This window comes from Mya arenaria, chromosome 17 (assembly GCF_026914265.1).
Source record: "Mya arenaria isolate MELC-2E11 chromosome 17, ASM2691426v1".
NCBI classification, from domain to species: domain Eukaryota; kingdom Metazoa; phylum Mollusca; class Bivalvia; order Myida; family Myidae; genus Mya; species Mya arenaria.
The window spans coordinates 45592020-45618435 of NC_069138.1; the positions used below are offsets into that span (position 1 = coordinate 45592020).

Here is a 26416-nt window from a genome sequence, read left to right on the forward strand (position 1 = left end):
GGAAAGACAAGATCGTGTATACATGTACCGTTCATGGCGTATATTGTGCGTTGGTCGTATAACTGGTCATTGTCATCGTTAAATTAGACTTTCATAATTTACTTTAACCGAAAATTATATAAAAGGAAAACAAATGCTGTTTCATGCTTTTTGATTTCACTTTAATGATTTTACATATAAGTATGCACTGCAAATTAGCTACAATATAGCTTGAAAGTTTAACCCGGATTTTATTCGAGCGTCTAGATAGTCGAGATTTATAATGAACATCAATCAGAATTACAATGAACGAAAATTAATAGCATACATAAAAATAAAGAACGAAATACTTCGTATTGTATTATTGTTGTTTACCTCATTAATATTCATAATTCTTCATTTAAGATATCAACCAATCAATTGTAATAATCATTGCCCATTAAGAAATCAATGCTCGTAACGCTCGCTACTCGTAAGCTCGTCAGCGTCCATTGTTTGGAGAAAGGACTCTAATCGGTAAACAATAGAATTGTGAAGTTGAAAGTTCCGCTATCAAAACTTCGCTAATTGACATTAGTGCTAATTAGAAATAGGGGCCCTTTGCTGACAGTTTGCAACTCTCAGCTAATTTATTAGGGTCAATTGTGTACACAGCGGGGATTAGAGGGACCGTAAATTGTCCTCTTGGCAACTAACCAGATCTATTACTTCGTCTGTAAATCGTGTATTTTGTGATTTTAATAGATTTTTTCTGAGTACTCGAGTAGTGATTTGGTACTCGAGTACTCGGACGTTTGATCGAGTACTCGTTGCCATCCCTAGATTAAATGCATCCCCGCATATATTTTTGTTGGTGGTTAGTTTAAATCCAACTTAATATCAACCTTAGTTCATCTTACAAATTTAATATTTGAATGTTAGAAGATTTGTTTTCATAATATCAGCAATAATAGTTTTCCTTTAATTGTCTCAGTTTCATTACAAATGAAAAATGTAATGAACAAGTCCATAAGCGCTGTTCTATCTGAGAATTTCCCTGGGTGTGAACTGCTTACTGTGTCATTGGCTTCCTCATCAGCATTGAAGTTATCCAATGCTCATTCTAAGGCATTATTACTTCAATATGAGCAATTTGCTCTTCAATTTTTTATAGATAATTGTGTATTCCAAAGGTATTCTTTTTTGTACATTGAACTCATGACGATATTTGTACTCATGACGTCCAGCACCGCTGTCAGATTATCTAACCACTATCAGTCTAGTCTATGTCAATACATGTTCTTTACTGAACGAACGATAAATGAATACTCACAATTTTGAACAGTATTTTTTGGGTCACAGATAGCAACCTTTTTACCTGTCTTCCCTATTTGGCAAACAGAGAATTTTTAGAAAATTTGTTATTTCATGGTACTGTAAATTCTGTGTGGATAGACTAAATACAGTTTGAATTTATCAAATCAAAACTAACATTTTGGGTTTATTCAGTGTAGACCCTAAAATATGAATTTTGATTTATAAGTATGTAGGTCGGTTTCAAACACAGACCTATAAACCATGGATTGGCAACTTTCATCTGTGTTAATGTGATAATCTCAAACTCATGCGTGCAGCGGGATTTCATTCCGAGATCTTAAGGTGTGGTCATTTTCTAGAGGTCCGAGCTTAAGCCCATTCCCTGTTTTCGGCACAAAAACAATACCACCACATTCACTCGGCACTGCCGGTCCACCTGTGTATGGCCCATTTCCCCTGCTATCCCCGGTATAACCCAGACCTGGGGGCCGTGATTTCAATTGACTGGTGCATAACTTAGTACTAGTGCATAACTGTGGCAGAATAAGGGGTGGGAAATATTTTATTGTTTCATTTATTATCAAATATGAGAATTTAACACACATGCAAAGCCACAATACGAATGGGTGATAGTGTTCGTTCTGTTCTGCAATTCATCGGTGATGAGAATGACTAATGCCATGACATTTACAAAATGTAAGGCATGTGTATCGTTTCGGCTTTTACTTATTAACATCTGAGATGTTAATGGTGCAAATGATTAATTAGATTGGAACATACCAAATTATAAGAAGCGACGATGTAGTGGTAGACCAAATTTGCTAGAAATCAATTGAGTTTCTCCAAAATACAAGCCAAAATTATACGGATGTTGATACTACTGGTTGAGAAGCAGTTTCCAACGGAAAGTAGTTTACGACAAATCGCTTTTTCGCGTACCTTCCTTAGATCTTCATAAAGAAGGTACTGCAATTCAACTATATGGTAACTAGGCCATCAAAAGTTGAAATTCTTACTGAGACACGTAAGAAACTTTGATTATTATTTAATGTTTAATGTTTATTTTTCATTTTGTACACAAACTTGCACGTGGGGGATCTGCACGCGCAGCGTATTGCGCATGCGTGTGAACCTAATTTGCATATCTATGCATAGCTACAAGGTTTTACTTAATTGACTTATACAAACGATGGTCATTGTGTACATATTTGCGAACACTGGTGTCATGCTTGTTTCGCATCCACATTCACTTAAATGTATACAAACACAAGTTTCCATCAGAAATGAATAAAAACAATCATTGATATTCAGTCTCTGCCTGATTTCGAGTATGAATTGAATGTCGTAAATTTTAAGGTTTAAATTTTTCGTAAATGCTGAAAAATTAAATAACATTTCTCTAATTACAGTCTAATATTTAGTTTATTAAATAAACGGATAATAAAAACACACAACAGGCACCTTACATGGCCCGCATTCAAATTGTCGGAAACTGCTTCTCATCACAAGCTAATCAGAACAATGTAAGTACCCTCTTTGCGCCCCTATTAGATACACTATATGTGACGTCACACATGTAAGAAATATATCGACAATAGCAGCTTGAGCTGTAGTTATATAAAATGTGAACAATTTTAGTAGATATTTATACACGTATAAATAATTCAATAAAAACGTTTAAAAACTGTCGGAAACTGCTTCTCAACCAGTCCAGTACAGTAGTGATTCCCCCTAGTGATTTAGTTTCAGATGAACAAAATCCGGATAACTCATTTACTTTTCATCTAAAGGGTATGCGATTTATACTACTGTCCAAACGTCATAATAATAAACGACAAAACGTTGAATATGTATGTTAAACACTTACCATTCTCTTTCCATGTGTACTGCATTTGTTGTTGTTTTGTCGAATTTTTGGCTTGTTGTCGCCTATGTTCTCTTTGTACTTCGACGAATTTATTCGCCGTTATCATCACATAGTACTACTTCACATTGTGCTTTTACTCTGGCTACTTATAAATGATATAAACGTCACTTAATTTGGAAAGTTGTTTGAGTATGTGTTCTTTTTGTTTTGACTTGATTTTTAATTATTTATATTATCATTACATCCTCTTCGTTTCCATAAAATAGTCTGCCAAAGATGGAACTAAAGCTTCTTTTGCGTCCACAGGAATGTTTTCTATTTCTCCTGCAAGAATGGCTATTGGTATTGCCCCACAGTTTATTCCAAAGCGATGTAGGTGTTCTTCAGTTCTTTTTTCTTGAGCTTTTCTTGCCACTACAATTTTTTTTACATTGAAAAATGTAGTGGTCCACTGTTTCAGGAACCATACAGAAGTCACAGTTTTGGTCATTACTATCTGTTATTTTAGCCTAATGGTTTTTTAGATGGCTGTGTCCACATAGTAGCTGGTTGATTAAACTAAACGTATTTCGATTTCTATCTCCTATGCAGGCCCTCCTTCCTGGTATTGTAGAGATGTCCTGGAGTCTTTCGGCTTTTGTGAGTTCGCATACTGACTTGCCCATATGTGCTGTTCTTTCATATGCCTAATTACATCTCTCGAGTCCCTTTTCTCTTGAAAAGCAATATCATCTGTATTTTGGGCATCTCTGGCAGCTTCTTTGGCCAGGTGGTCGGCTAATTCGTTACCAGCAACATTATTATGGCCAGGTATCCAGTGTATAGTTATTTTATTTTCTCTTTCTTCTAAAGTTGCAACTGCAGTTTTAATTTTGAGTATTGTTTCTATTTTTGTCTTTGGAATTTCTTTTGAAAATGCTGATCTTATCGCTACTTGACAGTCTGTGAAGATATGAATGTCTTTTCTTTCAATTTTGGTTAGTTCACTAGCAATTTTTAAGTAAGGGCCGTCTCTATTCCAACTATCTCCCCGGTATAGTTATTACTCAACTTTGAGACAGGTTGTTTGATCTGTATTGGTGCTGAGTTGTAGACATCCATATAAATGACTGCCCCTGCCCCCGTAGATCCGGGATTGCCTAGAGTACGTAGACCCATCAGTGAACACCAGCACATCTTCTTTACATTCTTCAAGTATTTTGTTGATGTTTACTACTTGGTTTTCCTTACTCTCTTTAAATTCTTCCAATGTAATTTTTTCCCTTGTTCTTGATAACCCGATGAAAGATTCGCTGTACTCGAACTCTTTTTCAATGTCACTGAATTCGGTGCGGCACCTAAATTCTCCAAATCTACTCATAAGCATGGAGAAACATGTTGTGTTTTCTCTCTTGGTTCCTCTGTGGTTTAACCATCTGTTGAAGTCCTCTTATAGTGGATCATCTGGCGCCTTCTCCGCCATACGAACTGCCTCCCCTGCCTGTTTTCTTTTAATGTGTGTTTAGAGGAAGAGTGTTTGTTAGTACTTCAAGTGTCTCTGTACTAGTGGAATGTATGCAGCTACTTGCCTTCAACATAGCCCCTCTCTGGACCCCTTCCAATGGCTTTAATTTCATTTCTGGCACAGCTGCAAGTACCTGAGCACCAACATCCATAACCGGGAGCACCAGTACCCTGTATAACTTCATGTAAGTTGACTGGCTGCATCCTTTGTTACCTTCCAAGAATCTATCTAGTGATCTAAGTGCTTTAAAACCAGATGCAGCTCTTTCTTGTATATGCTTTTCAAAACTAACTTCATCATCTATTGTAATACCCAACAATTTCTTGTCTTTAACAATCTCAATTTCTGGAGTGCCTATGACTAATTTCTCGGTTATGTTAGATTTATCACCAATAACTAGGGCCTGTGTTTTCTCTGGAGCTATTTTCATGTTCCACTTTTGGCACCAGTTGGTTATCCTCTTCATGTCTTCATTAGTTTTTTTGACCGCCTCATTAGCGCTCTCGTGGCAGTTCCAAATTGATACATCATCTGCGAACTCTGTGTGTTCTCCGTTTACTGCGTCAACGCTGTCACTTGTGTTAAGATTACAAAGTGTTGGGCTGAACACTGATCCTTGGGGGATACCAACCTTAGATGTTGATACTTCTGATCTGTATTCATTTACTTGAATGGAATACTTTCTGTCAGTTATTAATTCCTTCAGGTACAGCCAAAGTCTTCCATCAATTCCTAGATCTTTTGCTTTCTTCAGGAGACCAGCCCTCCAAACCCTTTCAAAACAAGATTCAAAGTCCATTGCCACAAGAACTGTAACTTTCTTTTCATTCAGACCCTCCTGTGCCCCTTGTAATGCCCTGATAACTGACTGTGTACTTGACTTATTTTTTCTGTAAGCATTTTGATGTTTTGAAAACTCTTTTTTAACTTCTACTTTCTAAGTAAGGCGATTTTTTATGATCTTTTCTAGTTGTTTCCAAATAGTACTTTCAAGTGTTATTGGTCTATATGCGCGGTCTTGTTGTAATCTTCTTTGTTCGGTTTGGGAAGCATTACCTTTGGATCTCTTTTAAAGCCTTCAGGTAGAGCTGAATTTTGCCAGCATTTTTGGAACAGGTACAGTAAACCTTGCTTCATGATTTCTCTGCCTTTCTTAAGCATGATGCCAAAAACTTTCTCTTCAGGACTCGGTGCACTTAGTGTGTTAATTTCCTTTAACACAGAGTTAACCTCTTCCGATGTTATGTCTTTTTGTTCAAATCTGTCATGAGGTACATTTGCTAGGGCAGCTCTCTCTCTTTCATTTGTCATTTCTACTTCCTTTTCCACATCAGCGAACGATTCTGGTAAGTTTTCTTTAACATCTTGCTTATCCCGTCCATACCTCTGCTTCATCTCAATGAAAATGTCTTCATCAGACACGGCAAGAGTATTGTCTTGCCTTAGTATTGGTTGCACTGCTGCTCGGTCATCATCATTCCTTACTCTATTTATTATTTTCCAAAATGTTTGTGGTTATTTTGGATTAAGTTGGTTGACAAGGTCCTCAATGTATTTTTTCTGAGCCTTCTCAACTGTTTCTTTAAAAAAATTCCGTGCATTCATCACCTCTTGCTCGTTAGCCAAATTAGTATACTGCATTACTGCACGGAGATACACGGAGCGGGTGGACCCATTTTCCGTAATATTCCGGATGGTTAAATTTCTGTATACTGGAACATTTGGATGCTGATGGTACACGATTTATCGACTTTCTTATTTCTGGTTTTTATGGAATGAAACTTCAGGATAGTGTACAATTGGCTCTAATTAAAGTAAAACAAATAAAAAATGCTTAGTATATAGCTATTTTTGGCAAAAAAATAAGATTTTTTCCTGGTCGCCTTTATAGCTATTTTTATTGGTACACAAATATACTCACAGAAAAGTTTAAGAATATTTGTTTTTATATTAAAAAAGGATAAGATTTGAAACAATGAATTTTTTTCGTAAATAAACATTCAAGCATTATCAATTTACTGTCAATGGAAATTTTTATTGACATTAATTGATACATTAAATCTGGACTGAAAATATTAAGGAGACCAATGTTTGTCGCCTTAATCCACCATAATGCCTAGACTAATATATATTGGCACCTTAATATCTGTAATCTCTCTCTCTCTCTCTCTCTCTCTCTCTCTCTCTCTATATATATATATATATATGTGACCAAGTCTGCGAAAATGGGTCCTAATGAGGAAAAATGACATTTTCAGGTTTTTACATTTTCTGAATGTGCTATGTTTCAGAAATAAAGTCCTGAAGTTTTAAGCTGATATCTTTAAAATTGACTGATTGAGGACAAATTTCGCGATACCACTATTTGTTATAAAATGGCGAAAACAATGAAGGAAATGGAAACATAAGTAAATACAACTACCTTGATTTTAAGAGTCTGTATTCCATTGAAATAGAATGCAACACTTTTTATTTTTGTGGAAACATTATCATAACATCAATAACATCATTTATGGAGAATGTAACACTACATGTGCATTTCATAAAAACGGTTGCCATGACTACAATTTTTTCACGAGAAATTTATCCAAATAAACGCAAAAAACTGCTTAAATACATAAAATCACATTTGAATTTGATAGGTTATGTTTGCAGGAAATATTTCAGTACAGCATTAAATTTTCAGCCAGCTATGTAGTAAAATAGAATGTTTACAGCAATTAACAATAGACCCTGTAAAGAAAATCTGCCACTTTTCTTAAACAAGGTAAATTGATCAAAAGTAGTGAGCTTATCATTGTATTGATCAAAACACAAACATATTATTTTAAAACAAGCAATTATTTAAAAGATGTAACTTGTCTGGTGAAATCAATTTTTTTTTTATTTCAATAAGAAGACATGTTTTATTTGGTTGCCATAGAAACTTACTTATACCTAGAATAGTTCATATTTTTGCTCATTTCATTAGTTTAGAGTTGTAAGATGACACAGACTGAAATGTATTTACAAGGAAAGCATTGACACATGCCTTATTTGACAAAATTGAGAACAAACATAAAGCAAAGAACATTGAAACTATATGTATGTATAACTATTAAGTTATACCATGTAGATTTATAATGTACACTTGAATATTATACTGCAGTCATGTATGGAAAATATGAGTGCCATCATACTTTACTTATAGATGGCCAACTGTTCAATGATATTCCCATAAATGAAATACACGTTTATGCATAGGTATTCAATGATCAATCAAGTTTGTTACTTTTGGTTGCCATGGAAACCATACATTCCTAAAATCATAAATATTTTATCTAAAATTATAAATATTTTATCAATGTTACACAAAGAAATATATTCTTTGAATGAAAATGAAAACATAAAACTTCAACTTATACATGCCAATCTGTTAATAGCAAGACACAAACTATACCTTTTGCTGAAACACACACAGAAAGTGTTCTCAATAAAGTTACCTATTTTAACTTTTGTTTTTTGGCCTTTGAATAGCCTTCTTTTGCAACTAATGGCAAAGGGCATGTTGTGTTTTAGCATGATCCGATCTGCAAAAGTCTCTTATTACATCATGCATGTACCATTGCCTTTCAGCATTTATTCCCTCACCAAAGATCTGCTCTGGCATAACACAAATATCCACTTGGCAGGTTTTCAGTATGTTAATTTTCTCCTCAGGGGCATCAACAAACTTCCTTACTCTTACAACCCCAGGCTCGTTAGAAGACACCTCAAATGAATGGTATTTCGAAATGTTCTTCAATGGTTTGAACATGCCTTTGAAGAAGGTGCTCCAGTCATAGAACAACACTGGTTTGCTGTTGCCATCAACAATATGGGGGATGTTGTGGCCATTACGGGATGACATTGCTACTGTGGAAGCCACCTCCTGTTTTGAAGAAAAGCATTACACGATGAATGAATATCAGGCATAATTGATCCAATATGACATATTATAGTGTCACCTTAGTGCAAGAACTCAATATCTGCTACTATTTCTATATGCAGTTATTGTGTTATTGCTCTATGGTGATCATACTGAGCAGTACTCTTGCACAATGAAATGCCTACATGAAGTATATAGCATCAGTGAATTTATCAATTACCTATTATATCTAAATATACATGTTAATACATGAACTTATTTCATATAATTATCAATTTAATATAACACAAGTCATATATTATTATTTTCAATCTTACCTATAAAAAATCCCATTTTTTTCATGCCACTTCTTATTAGTTTATAACTGTATTAAAAAGAAGGAAATCAATAAATCTTGAATCATGTGTAAATTGTAATTTATGTCTATTATTATTTTAAAATATTGGTGTGGTAAACATCTAACTCCCTGAATACCTCAACTGTCTCTGCATCCATGTGTCTCCATCTGTTTTTCCACACTCCAAAATGCCAATCACATGAGAATTTGGTGTGGCCGGCTAGCATCAATGAATATTGGATTGTCTTATGCCCTCCTGTAATAGAAGTGTTAATTGTTATAAGGTCTCTTTATTTCAAATTAAACACTGTTTATTTTTTAAGTACAACAAATTGAAAGCTTCTAAAGCTATACATCTGTTTCACTCATCTATAGTGTTACTGGAAACCTTTTGAGATAGTTAAAAAGCAATAACATAATTTAGTTTACATCATGAAACATATTTTATTTTTTCCACTGAAACACAACAACTCTCACCCGTCAATGTTCTCCACACAGCATAACCAAGAACTGCATTATTTTTGTTCTGTCCTTGGCAATTGTCAAAATGGAACTGGGCATGTTCCTCACCCAGGCCGTAGTTTTCAAGGTAATGGTGGAGGTAGCTGACAACTGTGTTTGCTCCTTTGCCTGGGGCAACACCCTCATCACCAAGGTAAAACACCTGTTTCTCTGAAAAATATTTATCCGTCTTATCACTGTTCTTAATCATCACCACCATCAGCAACAGAAGCAAAATTTAACAGCACCAGCATTCAACATTAATACAAAAAACATTTCTCATAACTAACATATATATATATACCAAATAAATGTTCATAAACACATCCAATTCCAGATCTTGATATGTACATGATGGCTTTTGACCAATGGAAATGTTACATTCTTAATCAGTTTGTTTGAATGAAGTAAAACATTTATTGCTAAGAAGTGCTCCTTCAATTCTCAATTATTAACATTTGACATCAGGACATCTTATAATGACAGAGAACATTTTGCAATTTTAAACTGTAAAAAAGGGAATTACCAGATCCTTCACAGCAAACTCCAAATACCTCACATCTCCTGGCAGTTTTGAAATACAGGGGTCTAACCTGTAATAGATAAAAGCTTGACAACATAAATTTGACAACAGTATTTACATTCAATAAATACAATATGAAACCATTTCAGTTGAAACATACATTTACTGCAGTAAACCTAAGGCACTCAAAAGTATGATACATCATGCAAATTACTGCACAATAAATCCAATAAAAAAGATTATCTCTTGCAATAAATTGGTAAGTTCAGTGAAAAAAAAAATTCCTTGTACAGTACTTGATAGAAAAAAAAACTAACCTGTTGGCTATGGTGTGGAATATGAACCTGCTGTGCAAAGTCCCTGCTGTAGTGGACAGTTGCATCTAAGGAACATGATACTGCACCTAAAATATATATTTTTCACAATTTATATTGATGGCCTAGAAGGAAATATATAAGTAATATAAAATGATCTGATGGGTATCTTTTCATTCTGTTTCAAAATTTTATCCATGTTTTAAATATTTATACGCTCAAAGTTTACATGTCCAGTATATATATACAAGCATAACAGGCATAAAAAAAACTTCGGTAAAATGTAAAAGTCACTATTATTGATGCAGATGGACATTTTAAAAAATGATAACTCAATGGCCAGCATGTCAATTAAAATAAAATAAAGAATTTAACATATTCTTTTTTAATTTTAAGACTAGAAAATCTTGAGGCATGCCATTAGACAGCTAATACTATAGCGCATAGAAATTTATTAACCAAAGCACACCTTCAACTGTAATGTTTTCACTACATGTAACTTTAGAGTCATCACACTGCATTCTATATTGCTCCCTCTGATGTCTAGCACTTTCAACATGACTTTCATATTCATCAAGAAGTGTCATTTTATCATCTTCAGAAAGGGGCACCACTTTGTGAAATTTTACAAGAAAATGTTTGGCATCTAAAACACAAGTCTGTTTTTGGTTTCGCTAAGACAATATGTGGGCACAACTCCCGCCATACTCTGGTAAAAGTACTAAGACTAATACTTCTTGCACCGTCTATTTTTTCATATTCCACATGAATGTCTGCTTGTGACTTATCAGATGGCAACAACATCACTTTACTATTGCGGTGGTTTGGAAGTCTTCCGGGAAGGGGCATTGCATTGTCAGATGCATAGCAGATGAGGAACTTTCTTATATTTTCTCTCTCCTCAAATGTGATATAGCATTATGAGGTAGTCTTTTGGTATTACCATGAGTCCTAGCAATCAATCCATCACTGTCAAGAGACCGACCAATTCGTTTTAGTTTCTCCTTTCCGATGTTGTATGCAAAACAGAATACTTCACGGCAAACTTCAACTCCCTTTACATAAAACTTCTGACTGGGCCTAACTCTCGCCTGCCGTTTATGTTTACTACTGTCAGTTTGTTGGCCATTTTTTCTGTGGCACAACATGGCTGATTTAATAACAAGATCAAGTTCATCTGTTTGCAAACCAGCTGAATACATACGTAAGTCAGAAATATCATTACCATCTACAACTTGACTGCATGGTTTGCCATAGAGTTTTTTACACTTGCAGGTCTGAGGCCAAAAAAAAAAAAAAAGGTTCGTTTCCGGTCTCCTTCCCAAAAAAAAGAGGGTAGGTAGGTAGGCATTTTTTTTTTTTTTTTTGGGGGGGGGGGGGGGGGGGGGGGGAAGTGATCTAGAATAGAAGGCGGCTGACTTTTATTCAAAAACAACCATATTAACTGCGTATGAGACAATTTTAAAAGGTACTAAAGCATAAAATGTAAATACAAGTCCATTCATTTATTAAGAACTGTATAATGTGTATTAATTATAATGTATAGATATACATTTTCTAGAATATAAATGCATGTATTGTTGAACATGTTTGTCTGTATGACAGATGTCGAAAAAGAGTGCCTCAGATTTGTCAATTTTTCATATTTACCAATTTCACATTTGTGCTATAATGCTATTCTTATATTTGATAGAATATTAAAATTCCAAACATTGTCAGAAGCTGTTTTTGTCACTTCAATGATCTCCGAAGTACACCTGACCCGTGTTCACAAAGCGTTTCCATTCTCAACTGAATTAAGAGTATGAAACTTAATTTCTTATTTAAATCTCAAAAATATGTTTAGTACTAAATTTAAGACACTAACTATTTGAAAGTGATAATTAGGTACTGGTTATCTGACTTATTTGGAGTTTAAACCTGAGGTTTGGTAACACTGATATCAAAATTTCATACTCAAACTCAATTGAGATCCATAAATGTTTTGTGAACACATGCCAGTTCTAATTACACATCCACAAGCTGGCTACTTCACTTTATGCTGAGAAAAATCAACAATTGTACCAAGGAAATTTAATACAATTTGGGAATTATTTTAAATTTTATATTAAATAAAAGTCCTTCTACAAGTGTTTTCAGGCCGAATAATTTCCTACCGAAGCTCATTCCAACGAAGTACCAGAACAAACTTATTTTCACAAGCTTTGCAGAATTAACATTAATAGCAGAATATGACAGTGACAAAAAGACAAATACAAGTTTAGTTGATAAGACACAGTAATTCATTGCATGTGATATCTTAAAAACATGGCCATTATGTTGAAATTTGAACGAAAAATATATGGTTTGCCAAAATACAAACACTATACCTTCAACATCAAAGTTTGTTGCACCAGACATTTCCGTAGAGCATTTTATCGTCACGCTCGATTTACCAACGTTCGTATCATGGTAGATATGCCAAACATCTTCAATATTTTTATTGTTTGGCAGGCTTACTAAAATATTTTTATCGGTTTTATTGTGGGAGCAACGTTTCAATTTCAGTCCCAACACTGACGAACTCGACATGGGTGCCGCCATTTTAATAGACTGCTTATCAAATTACCGAATTCGAAATGAGACCAAAGATAAGAAAATTAACGGAAAGAAAGTACCGAAAAGTACTAAATATGCGCGCAGTTAACTTTTACACCAATAAAAAGTATAGGGTCGGCGCGGAAATAAGAGGGTCGGTCGGGCGACCGGAAACAGACCTATTTTTTTTTTTTGGCCTGAGTAAAGAAATCATCTGTTTTCTTTCTCTGTCTTAAATCCTCTTCAGTGGGTTCTAAATCATGGTCAAATATTTCACAATGAACAGTCTCTGTATTACATTCATCATCATCTGATTCATCATTTACAGAATTACTTTCATGGCTAGAATCATTTTCTGAATCAGACTGACTAAATTCTATCTCACTTGCACCACCCTCTGGACACAAAACTTCATGAAAATAAAGTCTATCAACTTCTAATAACTCTTCGCGAAATAAATGGTCTTGGCTTAATTCATAGGGGATGGTACATGTACTTGCTTGACTAAACTGGGACATTTTCATAAAAGTTTCAAGTATTTTTCAAATTTTCCGCCATAATATCTGTAAACTGTCTGTTGTTACAAAAAAAAAAACTTCCGGGTCAAACTGTCAAAAGGTTATTTAAAATAAACATCAAATGCCATTTTAAATAAAGGATGACAACATTGATAATTGCATACATTACCTTCCAAATAATCTTTTCCGTGCAATTAATCCGAAAAACATGCTAATGCCACTGACAGCAAGCTAGCAGCCAATAACAGCAGCCAATAAGTACAGCAGCCAATAAGGGACTTAGCAGCCAATAAGTACTTTTACCACGAAACACGAAATGTGAAAGGAATCTACTATTTTCCAGCAGCCAATAAGAACACCTGCCACACAACAACAATGTTTCAAAGAAAATATCATTAACGCAAATGGTTTATATAAATAAAACACGATGAAACATAATCAAAAAGAACCAGTACGAACAAAAGTAAACCATAAAATTAATATGTACTACAGTACTCAGTAGAGGCTACCCGCGGCTAAATAGTATCCGGGATAACCAGCTAATATGTTGATAACACATGGGGGAATAATTTAAATTGGATTTATTTTTGGCCCCAGATAACATAAACATTTAAAATATTACATCAGCTTTTTAAAATATTATTACTGGCACAGTTTACCCCCATTCCCCCAATAAATACTGTACTTTATAATATTTGGTATTTGGTTTTTAATCCGAAACACCCGCTATATTAAGTAAAAATATGTATACTATGAATAGCGTTCTCGTAAAATTTGGTATCAAATTATTTAACTAACATTCTTCAATCGTTTTACTATGAGTTGCATTCTGGTTGTTTAGTCAGTATTTATAAGAGCAATGCGATTGTTTACCCTCGCAATCAAGTAAAATCCTGTCCGCGAGCACGGTTTAATCTACTTCTTCTATTCTATTTGTACCACAAATACCTAAACATCTCGGTTTTGCCGAATTACAGCGATTTGCCGCGTGCATTTATACGGAATTAAGTCGTACGCAGAAACAGCAGTAACAGCAGATGATTGCGGTGACGACGCGCACCACCGCGTTGGCTGCGGTGGAATATATCGTTGCGATATTTCGCGATGACGCATTCTCTCCCGCGGTGGCAACGCTTTTTTTGAAAGAAAAAATCCCGCTTTGTTGATAGTGTAATTATCTAAGATTCATGCTGACCATATAAAGACTCCAGAAGACAGGGTAAGCATACGACGCAGACCCTTTAAAAAGACTATTCCCTGTAATCATTTAATAAGCGTAGTACTGGGGTTAGGAAGACCATATGTATCCTCCAAGACGGGGTCAGTGCATGGCAAAGAAATTAAGGAAATTGTGTTGTTAGTACGACAGCAAGATGCCGCACCTAAATCCTTGGGACCCCTTGTTACGACCAGAAGGAGGCAATTTGACGCTCTAAGACAGGGTACTGGCAATGGCTATGAACTGGCACCTACAAATGACTTCCATCTTAGGGTCAGCTTGAATAAATTGACCCCAACCTCTTGGGCCCTTTTGATTGAGTTAAGCAAACACATTAAACTACTTTGGGTTGCTAATACGACCAAAAGGAGGCGATGTGACGCCATAAGACAGGTAACTGGCATAAAATGGACATCTGGGCTATCACCTAGCAGTGCCGCATGACTTCCATCATAGATTCAGCCTAAACACAATTAACTTAAACGTAAGGGAAACTCATATTTGGTTAAAACAAGCACATTGACCTACTTTGGGTTGCTAATACGACCAGAAGGAGGCGATGTGACTCCCCAAGACTGGGTACAGACATGAAGGGGACATAGAGGGCTATCACCTAGCACCGCCCAATAACTTCCATCTTGGGGTGAGCTTGACCAAAATCGACCCCCAACGTCCAGGGCCCCCTATTTGGGTAAAACAAGCACACTGATCTACTTTGGGTTGCTGGAACGACCAGAAGGAGGCGATGTGACGCCCTAAGACCGGGTACTGGCATGTAGGAGACATCCAGAACTATCATCTAGCACCGCTCAATAACTTCCATCTTGGGGTGAGTTTGACCAAAATCGACCCAAACGTCCAGGGCCTCCTATTTGGGTAAAACAAGCACACTGACCTACTTTGGGTTGCTGGAACGAACAGAAGGAGGCGATGTGACGCCCCAAGACCGGGTACTAACATGAAGAGAACATCGAGGATTATCACCTAGCACCGCTCAATAACTTCCATCTTGGGGTGAGTTTGACCAAAATCGACCCCCAACGTCCAGGACCCCCTATTTGTGTAAAACAAGCACACTGAACTACTTTGGGTTGCTGGAACGACCAGAAGGAGGCGATGTGACGCCCTAAGACCGGGTACTGACATAAAGGGGACATCTAGGGCTATCACCAAGCACCGCTCAATAACTTCCATCTTGGGGTCAGCTTGACCAAAATCGACCCCCAACGTCCAGGACCCCCTATTTGGGTAAAACAAACACACTGACCTACTTTGGGTTGCTGAAACGACCAGAAGGAGGCGATGTGACGTCCTAAGACCGGGTACTGGCATGTAGGGGACATTCAGGACTATCACCTAGAAACGCTCAATAACTTCCATCTTGGGGTGAGCTTGACCAAAATCGATCCCCAACGTCCAGGACCCCCTATTTGGGTAAAACAAGCACACTGACCTACTTTGGGTTGCTGGAACGAACAGAAGGAGGCGATGTGACGCCTTAAGACCGGGTACTGACATGAAGGGGACATCTAGGTCTATCACCTAGCATCGCTCAATAACTTCCATCTTGGGGTGAGCTTGACCAAAATCGACCCCCAACGTCCAGGACCCCCTATTTGGGTAAAACAAGCACACTGACCTACTTTGGGTTGCTGGAACGACCAGAAGGAGGCGATGTGACGCCCCAAGACCGGTTACTGACATGAAGGGAACATCCAGGACTATCACCTAGCAACGCTCAATAACTTCCATCTTGGGGTGAGCTTGACCAAAATCGACCCCCAACGTCCAGGACCCCCTATTTGGGTAAAACAAACACACTGAACTACTTTGGGTTGCTGGAACGACCAGAAGGAGGCGATGTGACGCCCTAAGACCGGGTACTGGCATGTAGGGGACATCCAGGACTATCACCTAGCACCGCCCAATAACTTCCATCTTGGGGTGAGCTTGGCAAAAATCGACCCCAACGTCCAGGGCCCCCTATTTTGGTAAAACAAGCACACTGACCTACTTTGGGTTGCTGGAACGACCAGAAGGAGGCGATGTGATGCCCCAAGACCGGGCACTGGCATGTAGGGGACATCCAGGGCTATCACCTAGCATCGCTCAATAACTTCCATCTTGGGGTGAGTTTGACCAAAATCGACCTCCAACGTCCAGGACCCCCTATTTGGGTAAAACAAGCACACTGACCTACTTTGGGTTGCTGGAACGACCAGAAGGAGGCGATGTGACGCCCCAAGACCGTGTACTGACATGAAGGGAACATCCAGGACTATCACCTAGCACCGCTCAATAACTTCCATCTTGGCGTGAGCTTGACCAAAATCGCCCCCAACGTCCAGGACCCCCTAATGGGGTAAAACAAGCACACTGACCTACTTTGGGTTGCTAGAACGACCAGAAGGAGGCGATGTGACGCCCTAAGACCGGGTACTGGCATATAGGAGACATCCAAGGCTATCACCTAGCACCGCTCAATAACTTCCATCTTGGGGTGAGTTTGACCAAAATCGACCCAAACGTCCAGGACCACCTATTTGGGTAAAACAAGCACACTGAACTACTGTAGGTTGCTGGAACGACCAGAAGGAGACGATATGATGCCCCAAGACAGGGTACTGGCATGTAGGAGACATCCAAGGCTATCACCTAGCACCGCTCAATAACTTCCATCTTGGGGTGAGTTTGACCAAAATCGACCCCCAACGTCCAGGACCACCTATTTGGGTAAAACAAGCACACTGAACTACTGTAGGTTGCTGGAACGACCAGAAGGAGACGATGTGACGCCCCAAGACCGGGTATTGACATGAAGGGGACATCCAGGGCTATCACCTAGCACCGCCCAATAACTTCCATCTTGGGGTGAGCTTGACCAAAATCGACCCCCAACGTCCAGGACCACCTATTTGGGTAAAACAAGCACACTGACCTACTTTGGGTTGCTGAAACGACCAGAAGGAGGCGATGTGACGTCCTAAGACCGGGTACTGGCATGTAGGGGACATCCAGGACTATCACCTAGCACCGCTCAATAACTTCCATCTTGGGGTGAGTTTGACCAAAATCGACCCACAACGTCCAGGACCCCCTATTTGGGTAAAACAAGCACACATAACTACTTTGGGTTGCTGGAACGATCAGAAGGAGGCGATGTGACGCCCCCAGACCGGGTACTGACATGAAGGGGACATCTAGGGCTATCACCTAGCACCGCTCAATAACTTTCATCTTGGGGTGAGCTTGACCAAAATCGACCCCCAACGTCCAGGACCCCCTATTTGGGTAAAACAAGCACACTGACCTACTTTGGGTTGCTGGAACGACCAGAAGGAGGCGATGAGACGCCCTAAGACCGGGTACTGACATGAAGAGAAAATCCAGAACTATCACCTAGCACCGCTCAATAACTTCCATCTTGGGGTAAGTTTGACCAAAATCGACCCCCCAACGTCCAGGATCCCCTATTTGGGTAAAACAAGCACACTGAACTACTGTAGGTTGCTGGAACGACCAGAAGGAGACGATGTGATGCCCCAAGACCGGGTACTGGCATGTAGGGGACATCCAGGACTATCACCTAGCACCGCCCAATAACTTCCATCTTGGGGTGAGCTTGGCAAAAATCGACCCCAACGTCCAGGGCCCCCTATTTTGGTAAAACAAGCACATTGACCTACTTTGGGTTGCTGGAACGACCAGAAGGAGGCGATGTGATGCCCCAAGACCGGGCACTGGCATGTAGGGGACATCCAGGGCTATCACCTAGCACCGCTCAATAACTTCCATCTTGGGGTGAGTTTGACCAAAATCGACCCCCAACGTCCAGGACCCTCTATTTGGGTAAAACAAGCACACTGACCTACTTTGGGTTGCTGGAACGACCAGAAGGAGGCGATGTGACGCCCCAAGACCGTGTACTGACATGAAGGGAACATCCAAAACTATCATCTAGCACCGCTCAATAACTTCCATCTTGGTGTGAGCTTGACCAAAATCGCCCCCAACGTCCAGGACCCCCTAATTAGGTAAAACAAGCACACTGACCTACTTTGGGTTGCTAGAACGACCAGAAGGAGGCGATGTGACGCCCTAAGACCGGGTACTAGCATGTAGGGGACATCCAGGACTATCACCTAGCACCACCCAATAACTTCCATCTTGGGGTGAGTTTGGCAAAAATCGACCCCAACGTCCAGGACCCCCTATTTTGGGTAAATCAAGCATACTGACCTACTTTGGGTTGCTGGAACGACCAGAAGGAGGCGATATGATGCCCCAAGACCGGGTACTGGCATGTAGGAGACATCCAAGGCTATCACCTAGCACCGCTCAATAACTTCCATCTTGGGGTGAGTTTGACCAAAATCGACCCCCAACGTCCAGGACCACCTATTTGGGTAAAACAAGCACACTGAACTACTGTAGGTTGCTGGAACGACCAGAAGGAGGCGATGAGACGCCCCAAGACCGGGTATTGACATGAAGGGGACATCCAGGGCTATCACCTAGCACCGCCCAATAACTTCCATCTTGGGGTGAGCTTGACCAAAATCGACCCCCAACGTCCAGGACCCCCCTATTTGGGTAAAACAAGCACACTGACCTACTTTGGGTTGCTGAAACGACCAGAAGGAGGCGATGTGACGCCCTAAGACCGGGTACTGGCATGTAGGGGACATCCAGGACTATCACCTAGCACCGCTCAATAACTTCCATCTTGGGGTGAGTTTGACCAAAATCGACCCACAACGTCCAGGACCCCCTATTTGGGTAAAACAAGCACACATAACTACTTTGGGTTGCTGGAACGACCAGAAGGAGGCGATGTGACGCCCCCAGACCGGGTACTGACATGAAGGGGACATCTAGGGCTATCACCTTGCACCGCTCAATAACTTCCATCTTGGGGTGAGCTTGACCAAAATCGACCCCAAACGTCCAGGACCCTCTATTTGGGTAAAACAAGCACACTGACCTACTTTTGGTTGCTGGAACGACCAGAAGGAGGCGATGAGACGCCCTAAGACCGGGTACTGACATGAAGAGAACATCCAGGACTATCACCAAGCACCGCTCAATAACTTCCATCTTGGGGTGAGTTTGACCAAAATCGACCCCCCAACGTCCAGGATCCCCTATTTGGGTAAAAAAAGCACACTGAACTACTGTAGGTTGCTGGAACGACCAGAAGGAGACGATGTGATGCCCCAAGATCGGGTACTGACATGAAGGGGACATCCAGGGCTATTACCTAGCACCGCTCAATAACTTCCTTCTTGGGGTGAGCTTGACCAAAATCGATCCCCAACGTACAGGACCCCCTATTTGGGTAAATCAAGCACACTGACCTACTTTGGGTTGCTGGAACGACCAGAAGGAGGCGATGTGACGCCCCAAGACCGGGTACTGGCATGTAGGGGACATCCAGGGCTATCACCTAGCACCGCTCAATAACTTCCATCTTGGGGTGAGTTTGACCAAAATCGACCCCCAACGTCCAGGACCCCCTATTTGGGTAAAACAAGCACACTGACCTACTTTGGGTTGCTGGAACGACCAGAAGGAGGCGATGTGACGCCCCAAGACCGTGTACTGACATGAAGGGAACATCCAGGACTATCACCTAGCACCGCTCAATAACTTCCATCTTGGTGTGAGCTTGACAAAAATCGACCCCAACGTCCAGGACCCCCTATTTGGGTCAATCAAGCATACTGACCTACTTTGGGTTGCTGGAACGACCAGAAGGAGGCGATATGATGCCCCAAGACCGGGTACTGGCATGTAGGGGACATCCAGGGCTATCACCTAGCACCGCTCAATAACTTCCATCTTGGGGTGAGTTTGACCAAAATCGACCCCCAACGTCCAGGACCCCTATTTGGGTAAAACAAGCACACTGAACTACTGTAGGTTGCTGGAACGACCAGAAGGAGACGATGTGATGCCCCAAGACCGGGTATTGACATGAAGGGGATATCCAGGGCTATCACCTAGCACCGCCCAATAACTTCCATCTTGGGGTGAGCTTGACCAAAATCGACCCCCAACGTCCAGGACCCCCTATTTGGGTAAAACAAGCACACTGACCTACTTTGGGTTGCTGAAACGACCAGAAGGAGGCGATGTGGCGCCCCAAGATCGGGTACTGACATGAAGAGAACATCCAGGACTATCACCTAGCACCGCTCAATAACTTCCATCTTGGGGTGAGTTTGACCAAATCGACCCACAACGTCCAGGACCCCCTATTTGGGTAAAACAAGTACACTGAACTACTTTGGGTTGCTGGAACGACCAGAAGGAGGCGATGTGACGCCCCCAGACCGGGTACTGACATGAAGGGGACATCTAGGGCTATCACCTAGCACCGCTCAATAACTTCCATCTTGGGGTGAGCTTGACCAAAATCGACCCCCAACGTCCAGGACCCCCTATTTGGGTAAATCAAGCACACTGACCTACTTTGGGTTGCTGGAACGACCAGAAGGAGGCGATGTGACGCCCTAAGACCGGGTACTGACATGAAGAGAACATCCAGGACTATCACCTAGCACCGCTCAATAACTTCCATCTTGGGGTGAGTTTGACCAAAATCGACCCCCCAACGTCCAGGATCCCCTATTTGGGTAAAACAAGCACACTGAACTACTGTAGGTTGCTGGAACGACCAGAAGGAGACGATGTGATGCCCCAAGACCGGGTACTGAGATGAAGGGGACATCCAGGGCTATCACCTAGCACCGCTCAATAACTTACATCTTGTGGTGAGCTTGACCAAATTGACCTCAACGTCTTGGCAACCTCTATTTACGTATAAAAAGCAAATCAACTTACTTTGGTTGTATGTTACGGCTAAAAGGAGGCAATGTGATGCCCAAATACCGGGTACTGACATGGAAGGGACACCCAGGGTTTTCACCTAAAAACGCATAATAACATCCATATTCAGGTCAGCTTGACCAAAATTGATCAAAAACGGCGTTGGATCCCGTAATTGGGTAACACAAGCTCATTGGACTACTTTGGGTTAGCAGTATGACCAGAATGAGGTGATGTGACGCCTTTAGAACAGGTACTGACATGTAGGGGACGACAGTATTTAGCACCGCCCATTAACTTTAATCTTGGGTCAGGTTTGCAAAACTCCACCAAAAACGTCTGGGGCCGATTATTTGGATAAAACATGTACATTGACATACGTTTGGCTTCTGGTACGACCAGAAGGAGGCGACATGACGCCCTTAGATCCAGTACTGGCATACAGAGGACATCTATGGCTATCGCTTACACCGCCAAATAACTTCCATCCTGGGATCAGCTTCACAAAAATTAACTCCAACGTCTTACGAACCCTTATTTGAGTTAAGCAAGCACTTCAGATTGCTGTTACGACCAGAATGACGCAGGTGACGCTCTAAGACAAGGTGCTTGAATGTAGGGGGACATCCAGGATTATCACCTAGCAATGCCCAATAACTTAAATCTTTGATCAGCTTGACCAAAATTGATCCAAAACGTCAGGGGCCCGTTATTTGGGTAATACATGCATATTGACTTACTATCGGTTTCATGTACGACTAGTAGGAGGCGATGTGACGCCCTAAAACCGGGAAAAGGTTTGTAGAGGATATCTATAGCTATCACCTTACACCCAAATAACTTCCATTCTGGGGTCAGCTTGACCAAAATCGACCATAAACGTTTGGGGATCCGCTTTTGGGTAAACAACCACATTTAACTACTTTGGGTAACTGTTACGACCAGAAGGAGGCGATGTGACCCCCCTCCCCCCAAGACCGGGTATTGGCATGTAGGGGGCATTCAGGGATATCACTCGGTACCGCCGAATAACTTCCAACTTATGGTCAGCTTGATTTTGACCCTCAACGTCTGGGGACCCACTATTTGGGTAAACCAAGCACATTGACTTACTTTTAATGGCTGTTACAATTAGAAGGTATTTATGGGACGCACTAAGACTGGGAACCGGCATATATCAATATAACTTTTGGAAAGCTATTTTTAAAGACACTTTAATAAAGTAAAATAGATATACCTGTTTTATATTTTGATGGTATTATCCACGCATATTAACTTTGCCAATGATTATTAATAAACATTTGTTATTTTGTTTAAATGCAGAAAAGCCTTGCATGTCAACCAAACCTCCTGACCATATTTCATCAATAAAAATAACTCGTCTGATTCGAAATGTTCATTTAATTCGTTTGTGTAAATCATTTGCTAAGGTATCAGCTTACTTGGACTCTAACAAATCTACCTTGTTATAGTCATTTTTCCGGGGGGGGGGGGGGTGTTACCGTTTTGTCACAGACCTACATTATACTTTGCATTAATAACTGGTGTGACAATTCAATTATATGCAATCTTTGCTTATTTTATTTCCCTCAAAATTGGCCCACAGTTCTTATTTCACGGTAAGTTTAATTTTTAAGAAAGCAATGAAAAAATCGCTTTATGGATGTCTTTTCTCTACCTTTTTTCATTAAAAAACGGCAACGGATTATTTTTAGAAAAGACATACTAAGGATTTAATAATTGTGTAAGCTTTTGTTTCTCTTTTATGCAATATGATGCCATTATACATTCTTTTTTTATAAACGTCTTGATGTTTATCCGCCGTGATTGCCACCAACTTTAATAATTCGTCAATAATTGCAATAATCACATGCAAACTATTATTTCCTGCAGCATTCAAATCTATGGTTAATTCTATAAAGTCAAATAATTTATCCCGATTATTGTACAAATTCTTTCTGCATCCACCTTTAGAATATTAGATTCAAGATTGAAGATTCAACTTATTTATTAAGTAACTTGAACACAAATGCTCCTCAATACATGATAAATATAATACATTCAATTAAACATATATAAAACGATAACATGATTGGTTTGAAATCTCAGACATGAGAAAAGAACTTATAATCAATCTTTTAACATGAAACTTTAACATTAGATACTTTTACATTTCACTAACATTTCACTTACACAGTGAGGATGGCCTAACAACTAATTAGTAAATATTTATATAATAATTTTCATGATGAAAGCTAGATTTTTAAAGGTATATTATGGTATGCAAAAAAGCCAAAATGTAAACCTTCAATAAAGATCAACAAACAATATTTACAATGTTATGACGATGTTCAAATGCTTTAGAAATAAATTTGCACAAATTAAGCTGTTCGGAATAATTCGTACCTTGCATAAGATCAATAAATTTGATCATGCTAGGCCTAACGATATATTTTCTTCTCAAATACATTCTATATAAATTATCATATACATCACACACACAAACAAAATGAAACTCATCTTCAATGTCACCATTATTACATATGGTGCAATAACGTTCATGATGATCAATGTTATTTCCATTACGCCCAGTTTCAATACGTAACTGGTGAGACGAGGGTCTCAGTTTAGTAAGAGGAATTCGATACTTTGAAGAAAATGTATCCAGATACAAGCGTTCGAAAGAAGTTTTAAAATGTTTGTAAGTACACAAGACTGGGCTGTTATGTATATAATTATACCAAGATTGTTTAAATTGATCAATAAGGCGTTCTTTTAAAACTAAATAGAACCTGTTCACATCGACACAGCTAGGGTTTATCCACACATTTGAAAAACCAGTTGTGTTAAGCAACAGTTTTAAATTACTAGCCCAATTAGTTTTCCCTTTCGCACAATCTGATAAAAGATTATTATACAATGTACTTACGATAATATTATCGCTATTTAGTGTTTTACACCAAAATTTTATAATTCGTGTATGTCTTGTTATACAATGGATATCCTCCTAGTTCACCATAAATTGACACTGTCGATGTGGACTGTTTAACATGTTAATAATAACAATAATTTACAAAACTACAGATGAACCCTTTCGATTTCCTTATTTTTTTCCAAATCCCCAAATTTCGCAAACGTAATTAAGAACTGATGAGACAAATGCATCATACAGTTGACATACTGTACTTGGTTTTAAAGGTTATTTTTAACATTTGAAAGAAGGACATTAAGAGCCTTTAAACCTTAACCAGCAAGTGTCGATTGATTCAATATAAAACTTCCAGTATAACTAAATACCGTTCCAAATAATTTGAAATCATCAACAACTTCCAAGTTACAGTCATTGTAAGTCCATTTTTCAATAATTTTAATAGGACCTCGTTTTCTAAACACAACTATTTTACTTTTATCTGGATTTACTTCTAATCCCCAACATTTACAATATGAATTCAACAAATTTAAGCTTTTTTTGCAAATCTTCTGGAGATTGTCCCATTATAACCATATCATCTGCAAATAACATAATATGAAAGATATTTCTTCTAAAGTAATACCTGAATCAATACTATCAAATGAATACAACTCTAGATCTTCTAAAAAAAGAAAACAATATCGGAGACATGACTTCACCTTGCTTTAAGCCTACAGAACATTTAAAGAAATCAGAAAATGAGCTACACTTAGTAACACGTGCTCTTACCTTGGAGTACATATCGCGCATATTTTTCAACGTTTTTCCACGAACACCTACATTATATAACTTAACCCAAAGACCATTTCTATAAATACTATCAAAGGCTTTCGTAAACTCTATAAATTCACAGGCTAAGCGTTTATTTTCATTCAAACATTTACTTATAGCAGCATTCAGCACAAAAATGCATCAACTGTTGGGCGACCTTTTCTAAAACCGAATTGGGCATCACTTATAATATTATTATTTTTAGCCCAATCTGTAATACGTTTATTAAGTATTCCTGATTTGTTTTTAGAGAAACAACTGACAAGCATAATACCTCTATAATTATTTACATCAAGGGGATCATTTTTCTTAAACAAAGGAACTATAAAACCTTCCGTGCATTGGTCGGGAAAACCCCCGGTATGAAGAATACCGTTAAAAATGTCTACCAAATAAGACGATAAAACGTCAATAGTTGCAACGAAGTATTCATTAAACAATTTGTCACCGGCGAAAGCTTTATTTTTCTTTCATACTTTTGTCATATTTTCAATTTCCTGCACAGTGGTTGGAGTATCAAGCTCTTCAAAAATACAATCATTATTATCAAAATCATGATTATTACAGAACTTCTCTGCATTTACATTTGATGCAAGTTGGCATATCATCGTTCAAAGTTGAAAAGAAGCAAAAGAATTCATCAGTGCTGTAATCATTATTAGATTTCATTTTACTGAAATGCCTAAAAAATATTTTGGTTAACAGTGCCTTAGCTTTTCAATTGCCTTTATCTTATTAATTTTTCAACGTCTTTTCTTCTTTTTAACAAGGCATTTATAAAGCTTTTCATTTTCACAAAATGATTGCCTATTTATTTCATTTTTACAACTATTATATTTATTCAGTGCATTGATATACAGACGTTAAGCATTAAATCATTCTTCATCAAACCAGTCAGCCTTTTTACATACGCCTTGATCAACAATAGGCTTATCGGATACAATGGCTCTGCTACAGAATAATGACATGTGTAAATGTTTTTATACAATCATTAACTGCAATACGACTATCAAATGTAACATCATTTACAATAGAGTTGAAAACGGGCAATTTTGCAATACTATTGCATCGAAAAAAGTCACAAAGTGCATCATTCCATCGAATACTAGATTTGACATATTCGTGAGAATTATATATTGACCAATAGGTATACATGCTAAAATAAATCGGGGCATGATCTGACCACTCGTTAAATACACCAATGGTAAAATTATGTGCCAAATTAAAATCATGGTCACTTAACAGTAAATAGTCGATAACACCTGTTGAACATACGTATGTGAAATCCCCATTATGAAAAT

At 38.7% G+C, this 26416-nt stretch overlaps 1 protein-coding gene across 1 annotated transcript; it reads right to left on the minus strand.

Annotated features, from left to right (window-relative positions):
• Positions 1 to 8138: 8138 nt before the first annotated feature.
• Positions 8139 to 11312, minus strand: LOC128224786 (uncharacterized). Its single transcript, XM_052934837.1, has 6 exons — positions 10698 to 11312; positions 10232 to 10317; positions 9918 to 9984; positions 9368 to 9562; positions 9028 to 9146; positions 8139 to 8556 (listed from the first exon to the last, which is right to left on the minus strand). The coding sequence occupies exons 1-6, from the start codon at positions 10813 to 10815 to the stop codon at positions 8176 to 8178; spliced, it is 966 nt and encodes a 321-aa protein (XP_052790797.1). The 5' UTR covers positions 10816 to 11312; the 3' UTR covers positions 8139 to 8175.
• Between the last annotated feature and the right edge of the window lie 15104 nt (positions 11313 to 26416).